We start from the raw sequence: 21,308 nt of genomic DNA, 5'->3' as shown, positions 1-21,308 counted from the left end.
GGTAGCCTATATTTAGAGTAGTTTTAAGTTTAAAGAGAATTTGAGCAGAGTATAGAGTTCCCATACACCCCCTCACATCTATTCCCCAAACCAAAGTTTCCCCTATTATTAACGTCTTGCATTAGTGTGGGGCATTTTTTACAAGTGATGAGCCAAAGTTCATACATTCCTATTAACTAATATCCATAGTTTACATTACAGTTTACTCTGTTGCATATCCTATGGGTTTTGACGAATGTATGACAGGCATTGACCATTACAGTGTCATACAGAATAGTTTAAGTGCCCTACCTTTTCCAGGATGTCATATAGCTGAAATCATACAGTATGTATCCATTTCAGTTTGGCCTCTTTCATTTAGCAATATGTGTTTAGGGTTCCTCCATGTCTGTTCCATTTAGTACTCTTATAGCTCAAGCTGCCATAACATAATACTATAGGCTTGGTGACTTTAACAACTCACAGTTCTAGAGGCTTGGAAGTCTAAGATCACGGTGCTGGCCAATTCAGTGCCTGGTGAGGGCTCTCTTCCTGGCTTGCAGACAACTGTCTTTTCACTGTGTCCTCACATGGTGGAGAGAGACAGAAAAAACTCTCTGGTTTCCTCTTACAGGGGCACTAATAGAGCCTAATCCTCATGACATCATTTAATCTAATTACCTGCCAAAGGCCTCATCTCCAAATACCATCACTTTGTTAGAGCTTGAATATATGAATTTTGTGGGGACAGAATTCAGTTGATAGCCTCATTCTTCTAACAGTATAAAATATGACGAATAAAGAAAGCTCATCATTAAATTATCTCTTTTCTAGAGTTTCTGTCCCCATGTAGTTATCAACTCCTGGGTAAGATAGCCTAGGAAAGCAAAATTTTAAAAAACACATGAACAAGTTTTTTTGAATCTCAAAATGATTTGAAGGCAAGAAACAGTGTTTGAGAGAAAATTGGGGAACCTTACTTGCATAAGAAAAGGTGATATTCCTGTTCAGAGTTGAATGCCATTTTGGAGCCAGTCAAGCCAGGCTGAGGAAGCACATTCTAAGCAGAAGCAATAAAAATTGTGTGCAAAGAGCCAGGCTTGTTCTAGAAATTAAACAAGCCCCACTGTGAATGTGGAAGAGTGAATGAAGGGATGAGAAGCAGGATAGGTGAATGGAAACTAGGTTACAGAGGCCTATGAGTACAGATGGGCATATGCATGTAAGAACACTACTCATGGCAGGGAAAGAACCACCTGGATGTATCAGAAGGAACAAGTTCTTAACACTCACAAAGGGAAAAAAAAAAAAGAAAGCCTCGTCTTCCCAGCTAGAATGGAAAACTGTTTAATACATGAGTATTCAGAATAGTTTTCAATCCTGAAATGTGGGGAAAAACTTAACATGGTCTAAACATTACTTGGGTTCCACCTAAAAAGCTTAAAAGCAAGACTCAGAAGGATAAAATTATTTTTAAGTAATTTAACTGCATCCCAGAACAAAGTTCAAGAATATGTACAGAAACACTAAAATATTTAGCACCAGAAAAGGAAAATCTACAGTGACTGTCATCCAATAAAAAAATTACCAGATATATCAAGAAGCAGGAATATAGAACCACAATGAAGGGGAAAAAAAACCTAATTAAAACTGACCCAGAAATAGAAAAATTAAAGCATTAGTAGACAACAAAACTAAAGTAGATATTATAATTATATTTCATATTTTCAAGAAGCTACAGGAGGGATTGGACATGTAAAGGAAGGTATTTTTAAAAAAGCACATCAAAATTTTAGAGATTAAAACTAAAATAGCTGAGATTAAAAGTACATTGGATAGAATTAACTGTAGATTAGACATTGCAGAAAAGAATTAGTTAAAAAAAAAAAGAATTAGTTAACTGAACAAAAAGCAATATACATTATTCAAAATAAACACACAAAGAAAAGAAAAAAAACTTTAAAAAGATATGAATATCAAGAGAATGGGAAGTCAAGTCATAGATGGGGAGAAAAAATTTGTAAAAGACAAATCAGATAAAGGATTGGTATGAAAATATACAAAGAACACTTACTGCTTACCACTAAAAAAAGAGGACAACCTGATTAAAAGTGGACAAAAAACCTAAACTGACACCTCAGTAAAGAAGATATAAAATATCAAATAGGCATATGAAAAGATGCTCAACACCTTATGTGTTTGGAGAACTGTAAATTAAAACAACAATGAGAAACCACTATGCAGCTATGAAGAGGACAAAAATTCAGAACACTGACAACACCAAATGCTGGTGAGGATGCAGAGCAATAGGAACCCTCATGATCGCTGTAGGGAATGCAAAATGGTACAGACTCTTTGGAAGACAGTTTGGCAGTTTAATAAAAGAGTAAATATACATTTACCATAAAATGCAGCAATCAAGCTCTTTGGTATATACCCCAAAGAGCTGAAAATTTACGTCCATACAAAAGCCTGCACATGAATGATTGTGGCAGCTTTGTTCATAATTGCCAAAAATTAGAGGCAACCAAGGTGCCCTTCCATAGATGGATGGATGGATTAAAAACAAACAAACAAACAAACAAAAACCTGTTCCACATTCATACAACGGAATATTATTCAGCAATAAAAGGAAATAAACTACCCATGAAAAGACATGGAGGAACTTAAATGCATATTACTAGGTGAAATAAACCAATCTGAAAGGGCTACGTACTGTATAATTCTTAACTATATGATATTTTAGAAGGCAAAGCTATGGAGACCGTAAAAAGATCAGTGGTTGTTGGGGGTTTGGGAGGAGGAAGGGAAGAGTAGGTTGAATAGGTGGAACACAGGGGATTCTTAGGTCAGTAAAAGTATTCTGTGTGATATTACAGTGGTGGATACATGTTGTATTAGTCAGAATTCTCCAAAGAAGCAGAACCTATAGAATACATGCATGTGTTTGTAACAGGGAATTAGCTCTTATGATAATGGAAGCTGAGAAATCCCACAGTCTGCCATCTGTAAGCTGGAGACCCCAGAAAGCTAGTGATATAATTCAATCCTAGTCCAATGGCCTGAGAACCAGGGGAGGTGGTGATATAAATTCCAGTCTGAGGTCAGGAGAAGATGAACTATCTCACCTCACACCATGAGGCAGGAAAAAGGGGCAAATTCTTCCTTCCCCCAGCTCTTGTTCTATTCAAGCCCTCAACAGACTGGATGATGTCCACCCACATTGGGGGGGGGGCAATCAACTTACTGAGTCCACCAATTTCAATGCTAATTTCACCTGGAAATTCCCTCACAAAATATACCCAGAAATAATTGTTAATCTGGGTCCCCCATAGCCAGTTAAGTTGACACATGAAACTAATCATCACAAGTCGACCCTGTGTCAACATGACACCCATATGCATCTCCTCAAATCTTACTTAATCCCCAAATAAGACAATAACAAGGTCTTAATTCCACTTAATATGATACAACAATTCTGAGTCCAATCAAAATACACTAACCCTATCCCCAGAAGAGGAGGTAAATCCTTGTGATATAACTTAAAGTACTATAATGTAAAATTAAGAGTACTTACATATTATGATATAAAATCAATACAACTCATGTTACATAATAAGGGAATATGAGAGAGAAAAAACAAATACACACTTAACACAAATATATTCATAGCAAAAAAAAATGGTGTACTCATGACAATTACAGTCCTGGTTTCTGTAAGTGGTCAGTTATAGCTGGTCTTTGTAACTACTTTCTTCTACCCATTCTGTATTCTTTCTATCTTCAGCAAGCACCTCAGCAGATCGTGGTTCTTCCCTGGTGGGTGACCAAATCCTTCCTTCTTGAATAGTCTGGGTCATTAGTAGCCCTGCCTAGACTGGGTTGTTGTAGTTTTCCACTGAGCTTAATCAAAGAACATGGTAATACTAAGGGATGCCTTAAGCGATCTACTATATCCAGATACACTTTTCCTTACTTCCGTGTGGAAGAGTAGTCCGCAAGTAGTATCCTTGTATCAACAAACACTTTCCTTTCCTTCTTTGTCTGTTGATTCAGAGGCATGAGGAGCCCAAGGTAGCTGGGTGTTAGTCTTAACTCCCAGTTCTTTGGAATCATTGCTGTGTCTCCTGGTAGAAGCATTTTCCCCTTTGGAACTCAGACCAGCAGAGCATAAGGTCACAGGAACAAAAAGCAAAAATTTGATAGTGGGTCACTAGGGATAATACTGAAGAGTTGAAAATAACTCTTCTCATTTTTGTCCCTTAAAATTCCTGGACCCGAGAATCCTGGCTATGGAAGAAAGAGGACCATATATTGGACTCCAATTCAGAGCATATACAACCCTCTGGAGAACCTTGCCCTGGGACAAGCAGAGGTATTGTCACATAGCCAGCCCTGTAACTGAGTCTTCAGAAGGCCATTCCACCATTCTATCCAGCCTGCTGCTTCAGGTAAGACTAGTGAATTCCAAGGGCCCATTGCCTCACTTCATCTGCTGTGAAATGTATTCCTTGATCTTGAGCAATGCTTGCAGAATCCCATGACAATGATAAGTCATTCTGTAAGATCATGGATGGTAGTTACGCAGAAGTGACGTATGCAGGAAAGGCAAATCTGTACCCAGAGCAAATGTCTATTCCAATAAGAACAAAATACTGCCCCTTGCACAATGAAAGCTGTCCAGTGTCATCAGTCTGCCACTGACTAGCTGGCTGATCACCCGGGGAATAACACCATATTGAGGGCCCACTGTTGGTCTCTGCTGCTGGTTGATTCTTTTTGATTGGGAATTCAGTAGTGGCTGTAGCCAGGTCAGCCTTGATGAGTGGAAGTCGATATTGCTGAGCCCGTGCGTAACCTGCGTCCCTGTCACCATGGCCACTTTGTTGATGAGCCCGTTGGGCAATGACAGGGGTGGCTGGGGAAAGAGGCTGACTGGTCTGCACAGAACAGGTCATCCTATCTACTTGAGAATTAAAATCCTCCTCTGCTGAGATCACCCTTTGATGATGAGCATTCACATGAGACACAAATATCTTCATGCTTTTCAACTATTCAGAGAAATCTGTTCACATACCTCTTCCCCAATTTTCTTTATGACCAACTTTCCAGTCATGCTTTTTTCAATTCCTGACCACCCAGCGTGTCTGACCATTTCTCCTTCCAAGTGTTTCTCCCTCAGCCAGGTGCATGGCCTCAAGTTCTGCCCACTGGGAGGATTTCTCTTCACCACTATCCTTCAGAGATGTCTCAGAGAGGGGCTGAGGGCAGTAGCTATCCACTTTTGGGTAGTGCCTGCATATTGTGCAGAACCATTTGTAAACCAGGCCTGCCTGAGTCTCCCTCCGTCAATTAATAGTAGGGAAGTCCCCTTGACGTCATAGGTGCAGGCTGGGAGAGAAAAGGTAGTGTAGCCGAAGTGAGGACTGTGGGCCTTTGAGCTCCTTCTTCATGGAACTTACTTGTGCCTTCAAGACCTGCTCTGGCCTGATCACATATATGCCATATCCATTTGACGATGGAGTGCTGCTGTGCATGGCCTCTGTTATGGCTTGGTGGTTAAGATACCACTTAGTTCATGCTGGGCAGCTCAGGTCACATGGTAACTTGATGGCCCAAGGTTAAGTGTTCAGTCTCTACAAAGTTCAGTAGCAGACCTCTTGTTTCTCAAAAGGAGACTAGTTACCAAAATGATGGAAGGGCCTTGCTCCACAGTTCTTAAGGCCTGTGCTTTGATTCACCTATGCGGGCCTTCAAGAGGCTCCAGACAGCATCCTTATTTGCCACAGACACGTCAACACCGTTGTGTCTTCTGGATCTTATGGCCCAAGTGGCAAAGCAGCTTGCACTGCAGCCTGGACCTGTTACACAGCCTTCTCTTGTTCTGGGTTCCAGCCTAAACTAGCAGCTTTTGGAGTCACTTCATTAAAAAGTCTGGAGTAACACATCCAGATGAGGAATATGTTGCCTCCAAAACCCAAAGAAATCACTAAGAGCTGTGCCTGTGCTTTGGTTGTAGGAGGTGTCAGAGACGACAACTTATCCTTCACCTTAGAAGGGATATCTTGACATGGCTCATACCACTGGGCCCCTAGAAATCTCACTGATGTAGGAGGCCATGGCATTTTGTCTTATCTATTTTCTGTCCTCTGACACATAAATACCTTACCAACAAATCTAGAGTAGTTGCTACTGCTCGTTCACTAGATCCAACCAGCATAGTGTCAGCAATGTAATAGACCAGTGTGATATCTTATGGAAGGGAGAGTCAGGTGTATTTTCTAGCAAACTAAATAATGGCATCAGGCTGGAAAGTTGATATACTCATGAGGTAGGACAGTGAAGGTGTATTACTGGCCTTGCCAGCTGAAAGCAATCTGCTTCTGGTGGGCCTAATGGACAGGGATGGATAAAAAGGCATTTTCCAGACCAAATCCATAAACTTACATACCATTTACCAGGGTGAGTGTTAACTTTCTCAAGCAATGAAACCACATCTGCAACAACAGCTACAATTGGAGTCACCACCTGGTTAAGATTATGATAATCTACTGTCATTCTCAAGATCCATCTCTCTTCTGCACAGGCCAGATAGGATGTTGTAGGAATCACCACCCCTGCCTCCTTCAAGTCCTTGATGCTGGCCGTAAACACTGCAGTCCCTCCATGAATGTGGTATTAAATTTTATTTATTGTTTTCCTAGGTAGAGGCAGTTCTCCTGGCTTTTACTTCGTCTTTCCCATCATAATAACCCTCCCTCCACAGGTCAGGGAACAAATGTGGAGAATCTGCCAGCTGCTAAATATGTCTATACCAAGTATACATTCCAGAACTGGAGAAATAACCACATGATTGGTTTGGAGAACCATTGGGCCCATGGTGAGACAGCACTGAGCTAAAACTCCATTAGTCGCTTGACTTCCATAAGCTCTACTCTGACTTTTGGGCCCCTGCAATGTTTTAGGTCTCTTGGAATTAGTATCATTTCAAAGCCAGAGTCCATTGTTCCCCAAAAGGTCTAATAATTTCCTTTTCCCCAATGCACAGTTACTCTGGTAAAATGCCAAACATCATTCTGGGGAAGGCTGGGGCAAGAATTGACAGTATAAACTTTCAGAGTGCACTGGGGTCCTTCCTCAATGGGGCCCAGCCTCTCCTTCATTCCAGGGGTTTGGGATCCATAAACTGGCTCATGTCTAGGAATGTATTGAAGGGATGTGACTCTCTGTTTTTATGATTTAGGTTCGACTTTTATTCACTTGACCTAGAACTTTTCTGCTTATACAGATAAGTACAAATTTAGTAGACTTCCTATCTATTTCACTTCTAGGAACACCATGATCAATTAATCAACACCATAAGTCAGCATGAGTCAGACTATTCTGATTGCTGCTTTGACTCTGCTGTACATTAAGGTAACCATGTCCACTTTGCCTTCAGTGGTTGAATATTGTCACTTGGCCCCTACCACCTCAGGATTCAATTACCCTCTTTGCATTTAGGTTTCCCAATGCAGTGACTGCATTTCCCACTGTGAGGTCTGATCTACAGAGAAAGCAACCATAGAGTATTCAAGGTGTCAACTGAAAAACAATGCGCAACTTAAAAGCTGAAAATTATGTTGCATTTGGAACATAACTGAGGACTTAAGCCTGGGATACAGCCTCTCAGATAGCTCTGGGGACAGTTCCAAAGAGAAACAGAATATATAGGAGTTTTGCCAAAAAAACCCAAGTAATCAAACATCAAAACTTTCCTGCTAATTAAAGGAAAACCAGACATCTCAAGTTAACGATTTTAACACTTTTCTATGTATGGGAAGATGTAAGAATCTGGGCTTAATACAATTATTCCTTTGATATGCACCTAAACTATCTAGGGCCAGTATCCTGTTTTTCTACATCTTAAATCCCCTCAGGGTGCACTATCAGGAGTGGCTGCAGTGGCTGGTGGCTTGGTGGCTGCAACATCCTTTGTTTACTGGTATGGCAGGTGACATTCTTTGTCCACAAAGGATATTGGGGATCCTCTCATAGATTTATTCCTCACACTATTGATGGAAGGTAAAACTTCTGGAACCCCCCAGTCAGGTGAGCAGGTTTTAAGTGACAAATCTACTCTAACATTCCTCTATCCCTAAGCCTCTGAAGTTCTTCTCTAGCTTAAACTGAGGCAAGTCCAGCATTTCCAGGGTACTCATGGGGGGCCACCTTTTGGCCTATGTTTCAGCCAACCAACCAACAAAACTGCTAGAGCCCTTTCTAATTCCTCAAGCTGCAACAGTAAATGCAGAAGCCCTATTTAGTGAGCCCATACATTCAGCCTCCTTCAACCTTATAAGGAATTCCTTCTTCCATTTTCCCACACCTTTAGTACTTATTCCCACACATTTCCCAAGATTTTGTCTGTGTAACTTAGAAAATGGAAGTCATTATTTTGGAATGTAATGCACTTCCTCATGAGTCACAGATTGTATCCCACCTTTAGGGACCTGCTGAGCTTGAGTCTAGTTAAAGGTCCAGAAGTAAGGTGGGGTGGTAGGGGTGGGTCCTGAGGAGACTAATAATTATGTTACATGACAATTGCGTCAGGGGAGGCTATGACCCTTTCCTCAGGCAATGCAGGGTTAATCCTCTCAGAAGGAGATGGAAAGGCTGATACCCTGTATGTAGAGAGGCCGCTTCCACTGGGGTTGAGGAAGCCATCTCTGCTGGGGCCGGGGAGGCCAATACCACTGGTGATAAAAGATTCATCACAGTTTAGGGGCTCAATATCCCCAGCTTCATCAGGATCTTCCCACGGGTCCCCATCCCAACTTCTAAGATCCAGTTCTTTCCCAATCAATGCCCTCACATTGATTCAACAGTAGATGCCCTTCAAAACTGGGAGTTCAACTTGCATTGTAATTCAACCAGTCGCACGATGAGGTTCTGTGCTTGATTTCCAGCCCTGTAGCTACAGGAGACAGTGGTCTCCTTCAGGGCACATGGTCATTTATGTGGCACTTGAGCTGGGAGTTCAAATCACCAAGTTCATCCTTTTCTTTCAGTGACATAAGAAGCAACAGAACAACATAATTATATACACTGGTTTTCCAAAAATGTTCAAAAGTATCATATACGTTCATCCCAGAGAAATTAAATTTTATGTCCATGCAAATATCTCTACATGATTGTTTCTAGCAGCTTTGTTTGTTATAGTCCCAAACTAGAAACAATAAAAATGTTCTAGAATAAGTGAATGGTTAAACAAACCATGGTACATTAATACTATGAAACACTACTTAACAGTAAAAAGGATTAACTACTGATACATGCAAGTACTTGGATGGATCTCAAAAAACATGCTGGGTGAAAAAAGCCAACATTTGAGGTTGGTGTTTGAAGGTCACATATTATATGAATACATTTATATAGCATTCTCAAGATGACAAAGAAGGAGACAGATAAGTGGTTGCCAAGTTTTAGGGATGGTGCATGGGGGCCAGGGTGGGAGGAAGGTAAGTGTGACTATATATAGGGGTAACAGGAGGGAGATCTTTGTGGTGATGGAACAGTTATGTATCTTGATCTTGGTGGTGGCAACACATGTGATAATGTGGCACACATATACCTTGTAGCAATGTCAATTTCCCAGCTTTGATAGTATCCTATTGTTACATAAAATGTAACCAATTAGGAAAACCGGATGAAGATTACTTGGGGCTTTACTGTCCTATTTTTGCAACTTCCTGTCAGTTTATAATTATTTCAGAAGAAATCATTAAAAAAAGTAATGTGTTCAAATAAGAAAAAGTCTATATAGAAGTGTTTTTATGAGGGTGCTAAACTCTTCAAGACAACTTCAACTTTCAGGCAGTCATTTTATCATTTGTAACATAATAAGAGAAGCAAAAATTGTATTAGGGACTATATCTTGGGGAAAATTTCATGTAATTTTTGACACACTGTATTAGAAACATTCGTTTCTGCTGAATAATATTTGCTAACTTTTGAGATAGGTTAACCACAGGTAGATAAGTCTAGTAGCCAATGAATAACATTAACAGAAAGGCAGTCTCTTAAGATACGTGATATCATGCTCTATGGAATTTTTCATTAATTTAGACAATTTTGTAGAGCTCCGATGTCAAGGTAAGTGACAAGTCCAAAGCTGCTGAAACCTAATGAGAATTACAAGAGGTTACATGGTAAATTGTGGCAAACCGATTCCAGCGGTCCCCAACTTTTTTGGCACCAGGGACCAGTTTCGTGGAAGACAGTTTTTTCCACGGAAGCAGGGGGGATGGTTTAGGCAGTAATGTGAGCTACAGTGGCGGGCGTGATTCAGGTGGTAATGCAAGCAGTGTGGAGCAACGGATGAAGCTTCTCTCTCTCTCTCTCACCCACTGTTCACCTCCTGCTGTGCCCCCTGGTTCCTAACAGGCCTCGCACAGTGGGTTGGGGACCCCTGGATTAAGCGATGAAAATAAAGAGTTACAGAGCTGGTATAGAATTTAAAGACTTCACAGTGACATATTGTTTGAGAGACTCTGAAGTGATTTCGTGGTGTTTCCAAGTTTGCTGGGGACTGGGGACCAGGCCCAACCCAGACTATTTGGCCCCTGTACCGTGATCTTCCCTGAGAGCCAGGCTCTGTTGCTTTCCTGCACACTCCCCGCTCTTTCCTCACAAGTTGTCTTCGTAGCACTGTGCAGCTTTAGCCAGATTTCAGGGTACAGAGAGCCTGCCTTGAACTGAGAGCATCTCTCCCACACATGCGCTTGAGGGCAGCCTGGGCTCTGCTCAGCTCTGAAGAGTCAGTCTTCAGTGAACCCTATTACAGTTAAGGAGCTTCTCTGTAGCTTAAAATACTTGAGAAAGAGGAAAGAAAACTATTTTAGAAAGTATCTAATTGGAGCTATTCCAATCATATTTTTCATCAATGACTTTTGGGATTCCAGGCTTTTATAAGCGCAATGATTCTGACACATTTTTAGGGAGAAAAGAGAGTGTTCTTTCCTACTTTAGTTATACTCTTTCAGTCACTGTAGTTTCATATTATTGAATGTACAAGACCAAAAACATCCACATATTCATATTCGCATTTGGAAAGATGTGCTTTAAAAATGTTTCTTAAATGCATTCTCACTATCAAAGTCACAAGAATACCTTCTGCAATAGGGAGGAAAAGGTGACTGTTATTTCTCTGTAAAATCAAATATGATACAGACCAAGTGGTAGGCATTCAATGAACGTGGTCCCCGAGACCATGTGTGGTGGTGATAAAGCCCTGGGATAGGAGTGCTGGCCAGGTCCTTGGTCTCTGGGTGAGTTCTCTTCATCTGTTCCATTAGAGGACTGGTCCAGAGTCCTTTCAGCTTACGCATTCAATGATTCTGTCCCACTAGTTCTTAGGCAAAATAAAACAGAACAAAACAAAACAAAATCAATAAAAACCACTTAAAAAGTAAATGAGAAAACTCTGCCTGACCTAATGTGAAGGAGTCACTTACTGTTCCCTATTTTGAATGGTATCCTCGTAATACCTATAAGTGGTTATCTATCTGGGTATTAAAATGTTTTCATAAGGACCTGCTGTACAGCACAGGGAAAACACTCAATATTTTGTAATAACCTATATGGGAAAAAATCTGCAAAAGAACATATATATGTATATGTGCATATATATATATATGTATGTATAACTGAATCACTTTGCTGTACACCTAAAACTAACACAACATTGTAAATCAACTATACTTCAATAAAATAAATAAATAAATTTTAAAAATTGTGTTTTCATGAGTAGATGCTCCATGAGCGAGCTGCTGGCAGGGGAAAATGCAGTGTGCTGCATCCGTGTGCTTTTTCTGTGCCAAGTATTATTTGAGGAAGGAAAAAAACCTGCAACAATTCTGCTTTTGCAACATGACTTGAATCACCAGAATGTCTAGAATTCCTGTGTTCTCAAGGTGCTATCTTTCAGTTAGCATGGAATTAAGGAGATGAGGGGAATGGAAGTCTAAAATTCAATCCTTAACTGTGAAATGCTTCTTAATGGAGGTACATAAAGCTTAATATATTGGAAAGTGTGTGGACTCGGTCATTTAGTACAAAATATTTAGGGCTTACTATGTGACAGGCACCGTGTGACTTGCGGTGGATGTGTAAGGCTTGGATGGTGTTCCCAGGAAGCTCAATATTTAGTGTGGCATCTTCACTCTAGTTCTGCCAATAATTAACCATGTGAGCACTTTGGAGTCTGTTTCATTGGCACTAAAAAGGAAAATGAGAGCACAGGGCCTGAGTCTCTCAGGGGTCCCTGTTTGCTTCTATGAACCTGCTGAGAGTAAGGAATGTATTCATGTGTCAGTTGGAGGATAAACTGTTACGTTCTCTTCTTCTTTTGATGTATGCACATATGTATGTATGTGTTTATTATTTATTTATTTAACTGAAGCTTAGGATTCTTTTTTTAATTTGGTTCTTCAATTATACTCTAAATAGAATTTGTTTACAATAGGCTGTTCCTTGACAGATTTCTTCTGGGAAGACATGAAAATACAACGATTAGGTGTATCAACTCATTCAGAATGACAATGAATGAAGGGAGCAGATTCCCCTTCTCGGTGCCCCTGGCAGCCAGTGTGAGGGCCTGAACCTTGGGCTCAGCCATTGGGATCCTGCAACCCAAGACTGAGAGTCGTGAAACAAGTGGGGAAAAGATTAAGAAGCAGTCGGATTTTATTGTTGTGATTGCAGTTGTGGAGTTCTTGGGGGAGGGGGGCACCACAGCAGGCAGGAGCAATGGCCTGTCCAGCTATATGGATGGGTCCAGGGCAGCTGAGCTAGAGCTCTTCAGTGGCAGAAGCAGTACCCTGGGTCACATCTTTCTTTTTTTTTTTTTTTTTTTTTTTGATTGGTATCATTTATTTTTGTTAATTAATTTCTATTGGAGTATAATTGATTTACAACGTTGTGTTACTTTCTGCTGTACAGCAAACTGAATCAGTCATACATATACATGTATTCACTCTTTTTTAGATTCTATTCCCATATAGGTCATTACAGAGTATTGAGTAGAGTTCCCTGTGCTATACTGTAAGTTCTTATTGGTTATCTATTTTATATATTGTAGTGTGTATATATACATCTTGACGATTTCTATGACACGTTGTTTTATAGGACCTGACTATTCTTCTGAACTAGTGAACACTTCCACTTTCACTTGTGAACCATTTAATGACCTGCTTACAAACCCTTTTCTTCCTGTCACTAAGTGACGACTCTGATTACTTAGAGATGGTCTGACCCATAGGAGGGATGCGTCCACCAGCTGGCACAACAGTGGCTCCACTGAATTAAAGCTGATGCTGCCCCTGGCATCCTGGGCTCTGCTGATCACTAGGCAAGCTGGGAAAAAAGTGTTATGAGATGGGTGGGAGAAATCCTTTCTGATGATCAAAGGGATCTTGTGTCCTGCCTCCCTACATCTGTATCTTATGAAAATTCAAGAGGCAACAACACCACATTGGCTGGGCTGTGAAGGTCTCAGTTCCTTCAGAAATGAAGGTCTGGATCATGTCACCAAGTGAAGACACCAATGAGCCTGGTGCTGGCTGAGAACAAGGTGACCATGGAGCAGAGAGTGGCTGAGGGACGTCACAGTATCACGAATGATGCAGAAGCACATGCCTACACATGTTTCCTTCCATGCTCCATAACTCATTTTCCTCCCCCATCCCTTTCCCTTGTCAGACCATTTTATATAGACCACTATAGTGATGGTTACATTCACCATTACTCTGTGGGTTTCTGATGATGTAGATGTGCCTGTGACCATCTTAGAGGAGGATTAGACAACATCCAGAGACCCTAGGATTGGGGCTGGATGCAGAGACTTGAGGTTTTCTGCCTTTGGTGAGTGGGTGGTACCCTTCCTTATCTGAAAGATAATTGTGTTCAGCAAGACTTACAATTTCTGGAATTTGAAGTGTGTATGTTACTGACCAGGGTTCTTGGCCTCCTTAATCAATAGAAATTGATCAGAGACCAGACAAGAAATTCAGGCAAAGCTTTATTGGGACCCCTGCTGCAGCAGGGGGAGCGAGAACAAGCAACAGGTTCCCTTGCTCGCTTCCTGGGGGTGGGGGTGGGGGCAGCTGGTTCCTTATATGGGGGGGAGGTAGTGGTGTGTCCCGGGGTTGGGCCGGAGGGGTGACTTAGGTGGTCTGCCCACCCCTTTGGTGGTGCTGAGTGCAGGGGGCATGCGCAGAACCCAGCCTTTGCTCCCGACCCCCGTTTTTGCTTCTAGCTCTTCAGAAGTGGCAGTTGGGCTTTTTTGGTCTTTCTGTATCTTTTGTCCAGAATTTGCCCCAACTGTGCATGCACGCAGTTATTTTTAGTCCCTTATAGTTTCTTTGCATTTTGTTGCTCTAAGAGACATTTGTCCAGGTGCAAGCACTGCAGCACTGCAGCAAAGGCTCCCAGGTCCCAGCCTGTTTCATGTACATGAATAGATGTAAATCTGGGAAACTGTGCTTGTTATTTTTCGACTGTCCAGCACCCACCCGCCCCTGACTCTGCGGAATTAACCCAGATGTGATTTCCTATTGAGAGGCAGCGTGTTTCCTGCTACTGTGGAAACCACTTCACCTGCAGATGAGAGTGGGGCTGTGACCTGCACTCTGTGTTAAGCAGGTTGTTGTTCTTTTCTTCCACCCTTTTTCTTCTCCTTCTTCTTCTTCTTCTTCTTCTTATTATTATTATTTTGGGATAAGAACACAACGTAAGATCTATCCCCTTAGCAAATTTTTAAGAGCACGTACAGTGTTACTAACCAGAGGCACTATTCTGTACAGAAGATCTCTAGGACTTATTCATCTTGCATAACTGGAACTTTGTTCCCTTTAACTAACACCTTCTCTTTTCCCCCTCCCCTCAGCCCCTGCCAACCACCATTCTACTCTGTGCTTCTGTGATTTGACGATTTTAGATTCCTCACGTAAGTGGTATCATGTAGTATTTGTCCTTCTGTGTCTGACTTACTTCACTTAGCATAATTTTTCCACATTCATTCATGTTGTCACAAATGGCAGGATTTCCTTCTTTTTTAACACTGAATAATAGTCCATTATATATATCTCACATATCTTTTATCCATTCGTCTGTTGATGGACATTTAGGTTGCTTCCACATCTTGGCTATTGTGAATAATATTGTTGCAGTGAATGTAGGAGTGCAGAAATCTTAATGAGATCCTGATTTCAATTCCATTAACTATATACCCAGAAGTAGGGGAGGTTCCTCAAAAAAAACTAAAAATAAGAGGATTGTTAGCTCTTGGTTGGTCCTGAACAGGCAAAAATAAAGGGGGCAGCAGGGTCCAACCAAAAGGCAAATGTGGTCCTGCCCCCTCACCCACTCCCACCCTTGATCCAGGGGTATTTGGTTTCTGCTTATTTCCCAAGCCCAGTCCTTCAGCCTCTTATTGATTCTGTGAGCCCATAAGATGCTTTAATAAATTCTCCGTTTCTTAAGAAAAATTGTCCAATAATGCTGCTCCCAACAAAGAATTATGCTACTCCTTACTGTCAAAAGGAATTTTAGCATTTATAATTCAGAGTTTACTGAATTGCAGTATAGTGCAGGCCTTGTAGTTTCATTACGAAGGAAATCCTGGTTTACTCCATTAAAAATTTGTGACCTAAAATAGAAGTTGAGTCAGATTTTTATTGACTCAAGCAACAAAGAAGAGCTCTGTTCTTGTGGAGTTTTGATAAATGCCTTAAGAAACTTAAGGATATCAAAGTGATTTAGAGAATTTCAATAACCTTCCCAAAACATGTTCATACATGCTATCCTTATTCTAAATTGAGAAATGTGTAATGCAGTTGTATTATTTTGTGTGTTGATATTAATAATACATAGAGGTTTTTCTTTACTTTCTGATCATGAAACTCCACCCCTAGGGAATTCTGGCCTTTCCATGAAAACAAAATTCTCCATAAAAAGCTGTGGGGTGGGACCCTGGGATCCCACTCCAGCAGATGCCTTTATTTGATTTGATTACTTGTGTTGTTCTTCATCCCATTAGTTCCTTGCAGTAAAAATTTCAAATGTTGCTTGTGAGACTGAAATGCCAATTAGTTGAATCAGATGAGAATCTGGGTCGATGATGAGTCCTTATACCCTTCCCACCTCCTAGGGTGTGAAATAGGCAGTTATGCCACATGGTATTTCCATATAAACTCTATCAAAACATAAGCTTATAAGTAATGACAAAAACTGAGACAATGACTTAGCTCTATAAAATATATTTTGAGATAGAAAGATATATGTGTAAGTCCAGCTGTAAATTCAGGCTCAATTCTGAAAGATGATTATTATTCAGACCCTGAAAGAGTTTTTTGTTTTAATTTATTTTCTTGAAGTATAGTTGACTTTACAGTGTTGTGTTAATTTCTGCTATACAGCACAGTAATCCAGTTTTATATATATATATATACACACGCATATATATATATGTGTGTGTATATATATATATATACACACACACATATATATATGCGTGTATATATATACATACACACACACACACATATATATATATATATATGCATTCTTTCTCATATTCTTTTCCATTACAGTTTATCACAGGATACTGAATATAGTTCCCTGTGCTATATGGTAGCACTTTGTTGTTTATCCATCCTATATATACTAGTTTGCATCTGCTAATCCCAAACTCCCAGTACTTCCCCCCACCCCCCCACATGGCAACCACAAGTCTGTTCTCTACAGACCTTGAAAGTGTTTTGAATATTTTGGATTAGATAAACAGGAAAACAAACATTCCATATTCTATCAAGAAGGATGAGAAAAAGGAATCAGGTAGATGTGTTCCAAATTTTGACATTTTAACTTCAACTAAATATGAATGCATATCCTGTGCTTCCCCTCAAACAGATTTACATTTAATTGAGAGTAGGAGGAAAAATTCTGTTCTGAAAGAGACAGAGACTCTTTATGGGAATCGAGACGATTACTTCTGAGGGTGGGAACAGTAATAATAATAGTTGAATCTATAAAGATCCTGCTATGGCCAGGCATTGTACCAAGTCTTTCACATGCGTTAATTCATTTAATCCTCACAGCACCTCTGTGAAGCTGACATATTATTATCCCCATTTTACAGAGGAGGAAGCTGAAGCACAGACAGGTAAATGACTTGCCCAAGTTCCACAGCTTTTGTGAAAAGCTAATTTTCAAAGTAAACATTTTAGTGCTATTTGACTTTTTAAACTATGTGCCTCTATTAATTTTGTGACTAAAATTTAAAAATTCCAATTGAATAGAGATTTTTTGCTCCCATTATATCTTTTTCTGGAAAAAATATTATTAAGTTTGCCCCCAAATACCACTGAATTATAAAGTTGCTTTTTACAGTTATACATCCAAAACTTAATGCAAAATTGAGATCTAAAGATAATAGGCAATATTTTATATTGGTGTTTGTAATATCAGGGCACAAACTTTTAGAAGTGACTTTGTTAGCCAGCCCTCCTGTAACTAAATCTATTTGGAAATCTCAGCCTATTATCTTAAGGTGTCTTTAAAATGAATTATCAGAGTGGCTGGGTACATCTGTACTGAAAACACTATTTGTCTAATTGCTTCTACTTAAGTAAACATTACATATTACTAGAGATTTCAAATTGATTTTAAATTAAATAAGATCTAGTAAAACAAAGGGCAACATAAACTGTTTTAACTTGCCCCTTGCTTTTTTTTTTTTTTTTTCCCAAATTTCTTATTCCTTTTTTAATTGAGATATAATTGACATATAACATTAGTTTCAGGTGTACAATATAATGATTTGATATTTGTATGTATTGCGAAATGATCATCACAATAAGTCTAGTAAATATCCATCATTTCTTTCTTGTGATGAGAACTTTTAAGATCGACTCTCTTAGCAACTTTCAAGTATACAGTAGAGTATTATTAACTGTAGTCACCATGCTGCGCACAACACCCCCCGGACTTATTTGCTTCATAAATCAGAGTTTGTACTTCTCGACCCCCTTCACCCATTTTGCCCACTCCCACACCCTGCCTCTGCCACACCAATCTCTTCTCTGTATCTATGAGTTCGGTTGTTTGGGGGCTTTTTTTGGTTTTCTTTTATAAAATGTCAAAAATGTCCAAAATTTGACCAAAATTTTGGTCAAAATTTCGGTCCATTTTATAAAAGACAAAGAAAGGCTGTGGAAATGTTCCAGATTAAAGAAGCCTAAGCAGATGTGACAATTAAATGCAAAACCTGATTCTAGCCTGGATCCCATACTGGAAGGGAAAAAACAAATGCTATAACGTCCTTGATGTTAATAGATACAACAAAATCCCTGTAGTCTCAGTTCTAAGTTGCCTCAAAACCCAGAAGAAAATGACCAGTGATCTTAGGTTCTGTCCTGCTGATTGGTTTCTGTATCAATTAATTCATAGATTCAATTAAGTCTTCATGCAGTGCAATGCATGAATATATATACAAGGCAACGGACTAGATGGAGAGAGGGCAACAGAAAGTCCTCTTTTTCTCCAAAAGGTGCTCAAAGTCTCGAGTTTCACCAACACGACCTGCCAACGCATTTAGTCACTCTTCCTTAACGGTATTCACTGCCATGTAAACATTGAGAACTTTGGTGGCTTTCACGAATTACTCGTGATTTTTCCAAAAAGCTGTCTGAGACTATTTCTCTAGTCCCGAGGAAAGTCACTCATTTTACAACCCCGCCCAGTGTCCAGATTTACGGGTATTTTCCGAAGCCAGCTCACTGCAGGGGGATCCTTTCCCCAAACTGGCAAACTTCATCCCACAACCTGCGTCAGGGCGTGACAAGTGACAGCCAGTGCCAGGCTGGTGGCTCACGGAGCGGAGGGGAGGCACCGGCTGCGGCAGCACGTCTTCGCCCCGGACCATCCTGGAGCCGCCCGTCCCCACCGGGCGGGGGCCCCCAGGCCGCCTCCCTCCCCCGGCCAGCGTCCCCCCACTCGGGCCTGTTTCCTCAGTCCCGCTCAAAGAAAGAGCTACCGGCCACGAAAGGCAGTGTCAGCACAGGTCCCCAACCCGCCCGTCCACCCGTAATGGGGCTGGGCGCCGGGACTACTCACCGTCCAGGAGGAGGGCCGGCGTCCAGGCTGCCAGGCGGGACAGCGCTCCCGCTCTGCGGTCACCCACTCGCCTCAGGAACAGCTGCGCCTCGTCCCCTCGGCCTCCTGCAGCCGCAGGGCACAGCCACGCGCCCGTTCCGAGGCTAAGGGCCTCTGGGGGAACTGAGGGGGGCTGAGGGGACAGCTGAGGGCACAGGAGGACAACAGATAGGACAGGTGAGGGACAGGAGAGGGAAAAGGAGATGGGATAGCTAAGGGGACAGGTGAGGGGACAGGAGACTAGGGCGGCCGCCTGAGCGCGCGCGGTCCCACAACGCCCGACCCTCCCAGGAGGGGCCGGGCCCCCCACTGCCCTGGTGGCGCGCCGGGCCCCGCCCACGGGCCCGCCCCTCCACGCCCCGCCCCATCGCGGGCCGGCCCGGGGGCATGGCGGAGCGCGCGGGGAGCCACCTCCCGAGGCGGAAGCGAAAGCGCCGCCGGGCCGCGGCCTTGGAGACGCGGGGGCGGGGCCGGCAGAGAAGCGCGACCTTTGACCGCGGCGGGGCTCCGTGGGAGGCGGCGGGCGGAAGTGCGGGCAGCGGGTGGCCATGGAGGTAACGCGTGATCCCGGGGGCCGAGGGACCACCGCCCCTCCCCGCCTGCCCTCCCCGCCCGCCGGGGTCCGCACAGCCGCATGTGACCGGCTGGCTTTCGTTGTGTTTTGGAGGAGCCTGTTCACGACGGGGTGGCCTCGCCGGCCGCTCCTGGGACCGGGAAATCCAAGGTAAAGAGACGCCGGAGCGGCGGGGTCCTGCCGGGAGGGGAGGGGGCTCCCTGGGGGACAGCTTTCCTCCGGGCTCCCGGCCTGAGCTGTCGCGGTCGCGCGTTTAGTCCCTCCTCTCGGAGCTCCCTGGTGTGAAGCCTGAGTTCGTCTCCTTGCCGCCCCGCTCAGCGCTGCTGAGAGATTCCGCAGTTTCCCAACGTTAGACGAAGCCGTCTGGTTTGTGAGGTCCGAGCGGTGGGCTGGCGTCCCGGGCTCGGCTCTGCTGGCGCCTCCGCTGATGTGAGCACAGGTCACCGCTGGGGCCCTGAACGGGCGCCCAGGAGTTGGGGACTTGCCGCCGAGGTTTATTGTTTCAAGCTGACTTTGAGCGCCCCTTGCTTTTGTTGTTTTGTTTTGTTTTTTTCTTCTTTTCAAAGAGTTTCTTACTGATTTCTTCAAAGGAAATCAGGAAACTCTACATGTTTAGATAAAGTTCTATCTATATCATAAGACCCAGGACTTCAGATGAAAAAGGTTTTATAGATAATCCTCCTCCTCTTGAAATATTTATAATAATCCAGGACATACCTTCTGGTCAATCATATCATCTAGATAAATACTATTTTTAGTTTTTATTACTTATTCAGTACCTATGGAGTATTACATAATGCAGTGTAGTCCAATTTATATATGAAATACAAATTTAAATAACAGAATTTGGTGTATAGTGCACCTTTATTTCTTTTAAACATAGACATATTTTAAGAGGTGAACTTTATCAACTTTACATGGACATATCTTTTTGGAAGTGGAGTATTAAGTTTGAATAGAATAAAGGTTTACAAATGGATATTGGCTAATATATGCATTTATATATATATACATATGTTATAAAAATAATTTTGTTTTATTCTCTAAAACATCACATACATGTTTTCACCCTGGGAATCATTCCTATGTAAGTCAGTGCCTTAAAATATATATGCTAATAAACAATATTCAATGTGCTACAAAAATAATTTAGTTAAATTTTTAAATGAACTTACCTTCTAGTTACATCATTTCAATATTTATAGGTTATAGGAATGAAGTACAGGAAACTGAATTTTACCTTATAGGGAAGTTGCATTCAGGAGCACCATCAATTTGAGCCTGCAATGATTGTGCAAATATGTCTAAAAGAAGCATGCACTTAGATGCAGAAATTCTTCCAGCTTACAGTGTTTAAGAAGTTGATCTATATGCATATATAATAAGAAAGCTTTTAAAAATATGCCTTTGAAATTCAGTTGTTTATACAAATATTTTTAGGACAATAAGTTTGAAGAATATGACAAGAATTTAGAGCACCAAAGTGTTTTGTTTTTTTTTTAATTGCCAGGTGGTTAAACATCTTTGTCATAAAGCTACAGTAAAGGCACTCATGTGAAAT

General features: G+C 41.6%; 1 protein-coding gene and 1 long non-coding RNA gene across 11 annotated transcripts in view; one reads left to right on the top strand and one right to left on the bottom strand.

Moving 5' to 3' along the window:
* Nucleotides 1-2,198: 2,198 nt before the first annotated feature.
* The window catches only part of LOC309634363 (contactin-associated protein-like 3), a 142,067-nt gene continuing 122,957 nt past the window's right edge, over nucleotides 2,199-21,308 (top strand). For 4 of the 10 annotated variants that reach the window (XR_014248029.1, XR_014248030.1, XR_014248031.1 and 1 more), the window contains exons 1-2: nucleotides 2,295-4,430; nucleotides 19,841-19,897. Coding sequence is in view for 3 of the 10 variants with exons in the window: in XM_082404314.1 (XP_082260440.1) it covers nucleotides 19,561-19,727; nucleotides 19,841-19,897; nucleotides 20,066-20,180 (339 nt within the window). In the remaining 7 variants the exon portion in view is untranslated. Of the gene's footprint in view, nucleotides 4,431-19,392; nucleotides 19,728-19,840; nucleotides 19,898-20,065; nucleotides 20,914-21,308 lie in introns of those variants that run through there. The other 6 variants (XM_082404314.1, XR_014248033.1, XR_014248027.1 and 3 more) reach the window with 6 other exon arrangements.
* Nucleotides 11,060-19,340, bottom strand: LOC309634368. The gene is made up of 2 exons (XR_014248061.1): nucleotides 19,135-19,340; nucleotides 11,060-11,371 (listed from the first exon to the last, which is right to left on the bottom strand). It is a non-coding gene; the product is annotated as an uncharacterized lncRNA (long non-coding RNA).

The sequence above is a fragment of the Balaenoptera borealis genome (genome assembly GCF_965194805.1).
Source record: "Balaenoptera borealis genome assembly, chromosome: 8".
Classification (NCBI taxonomy): domain Eukaryota; kingdom Metazoa; phylum Chordata; class Mammalia; order Artiodactyla; family Balaenopteridae; genus Balaenoptera; species Balaenoptera borealis.
This window is presented reverse-complemented; position numbering and strand designations above follow the sequence as displayed.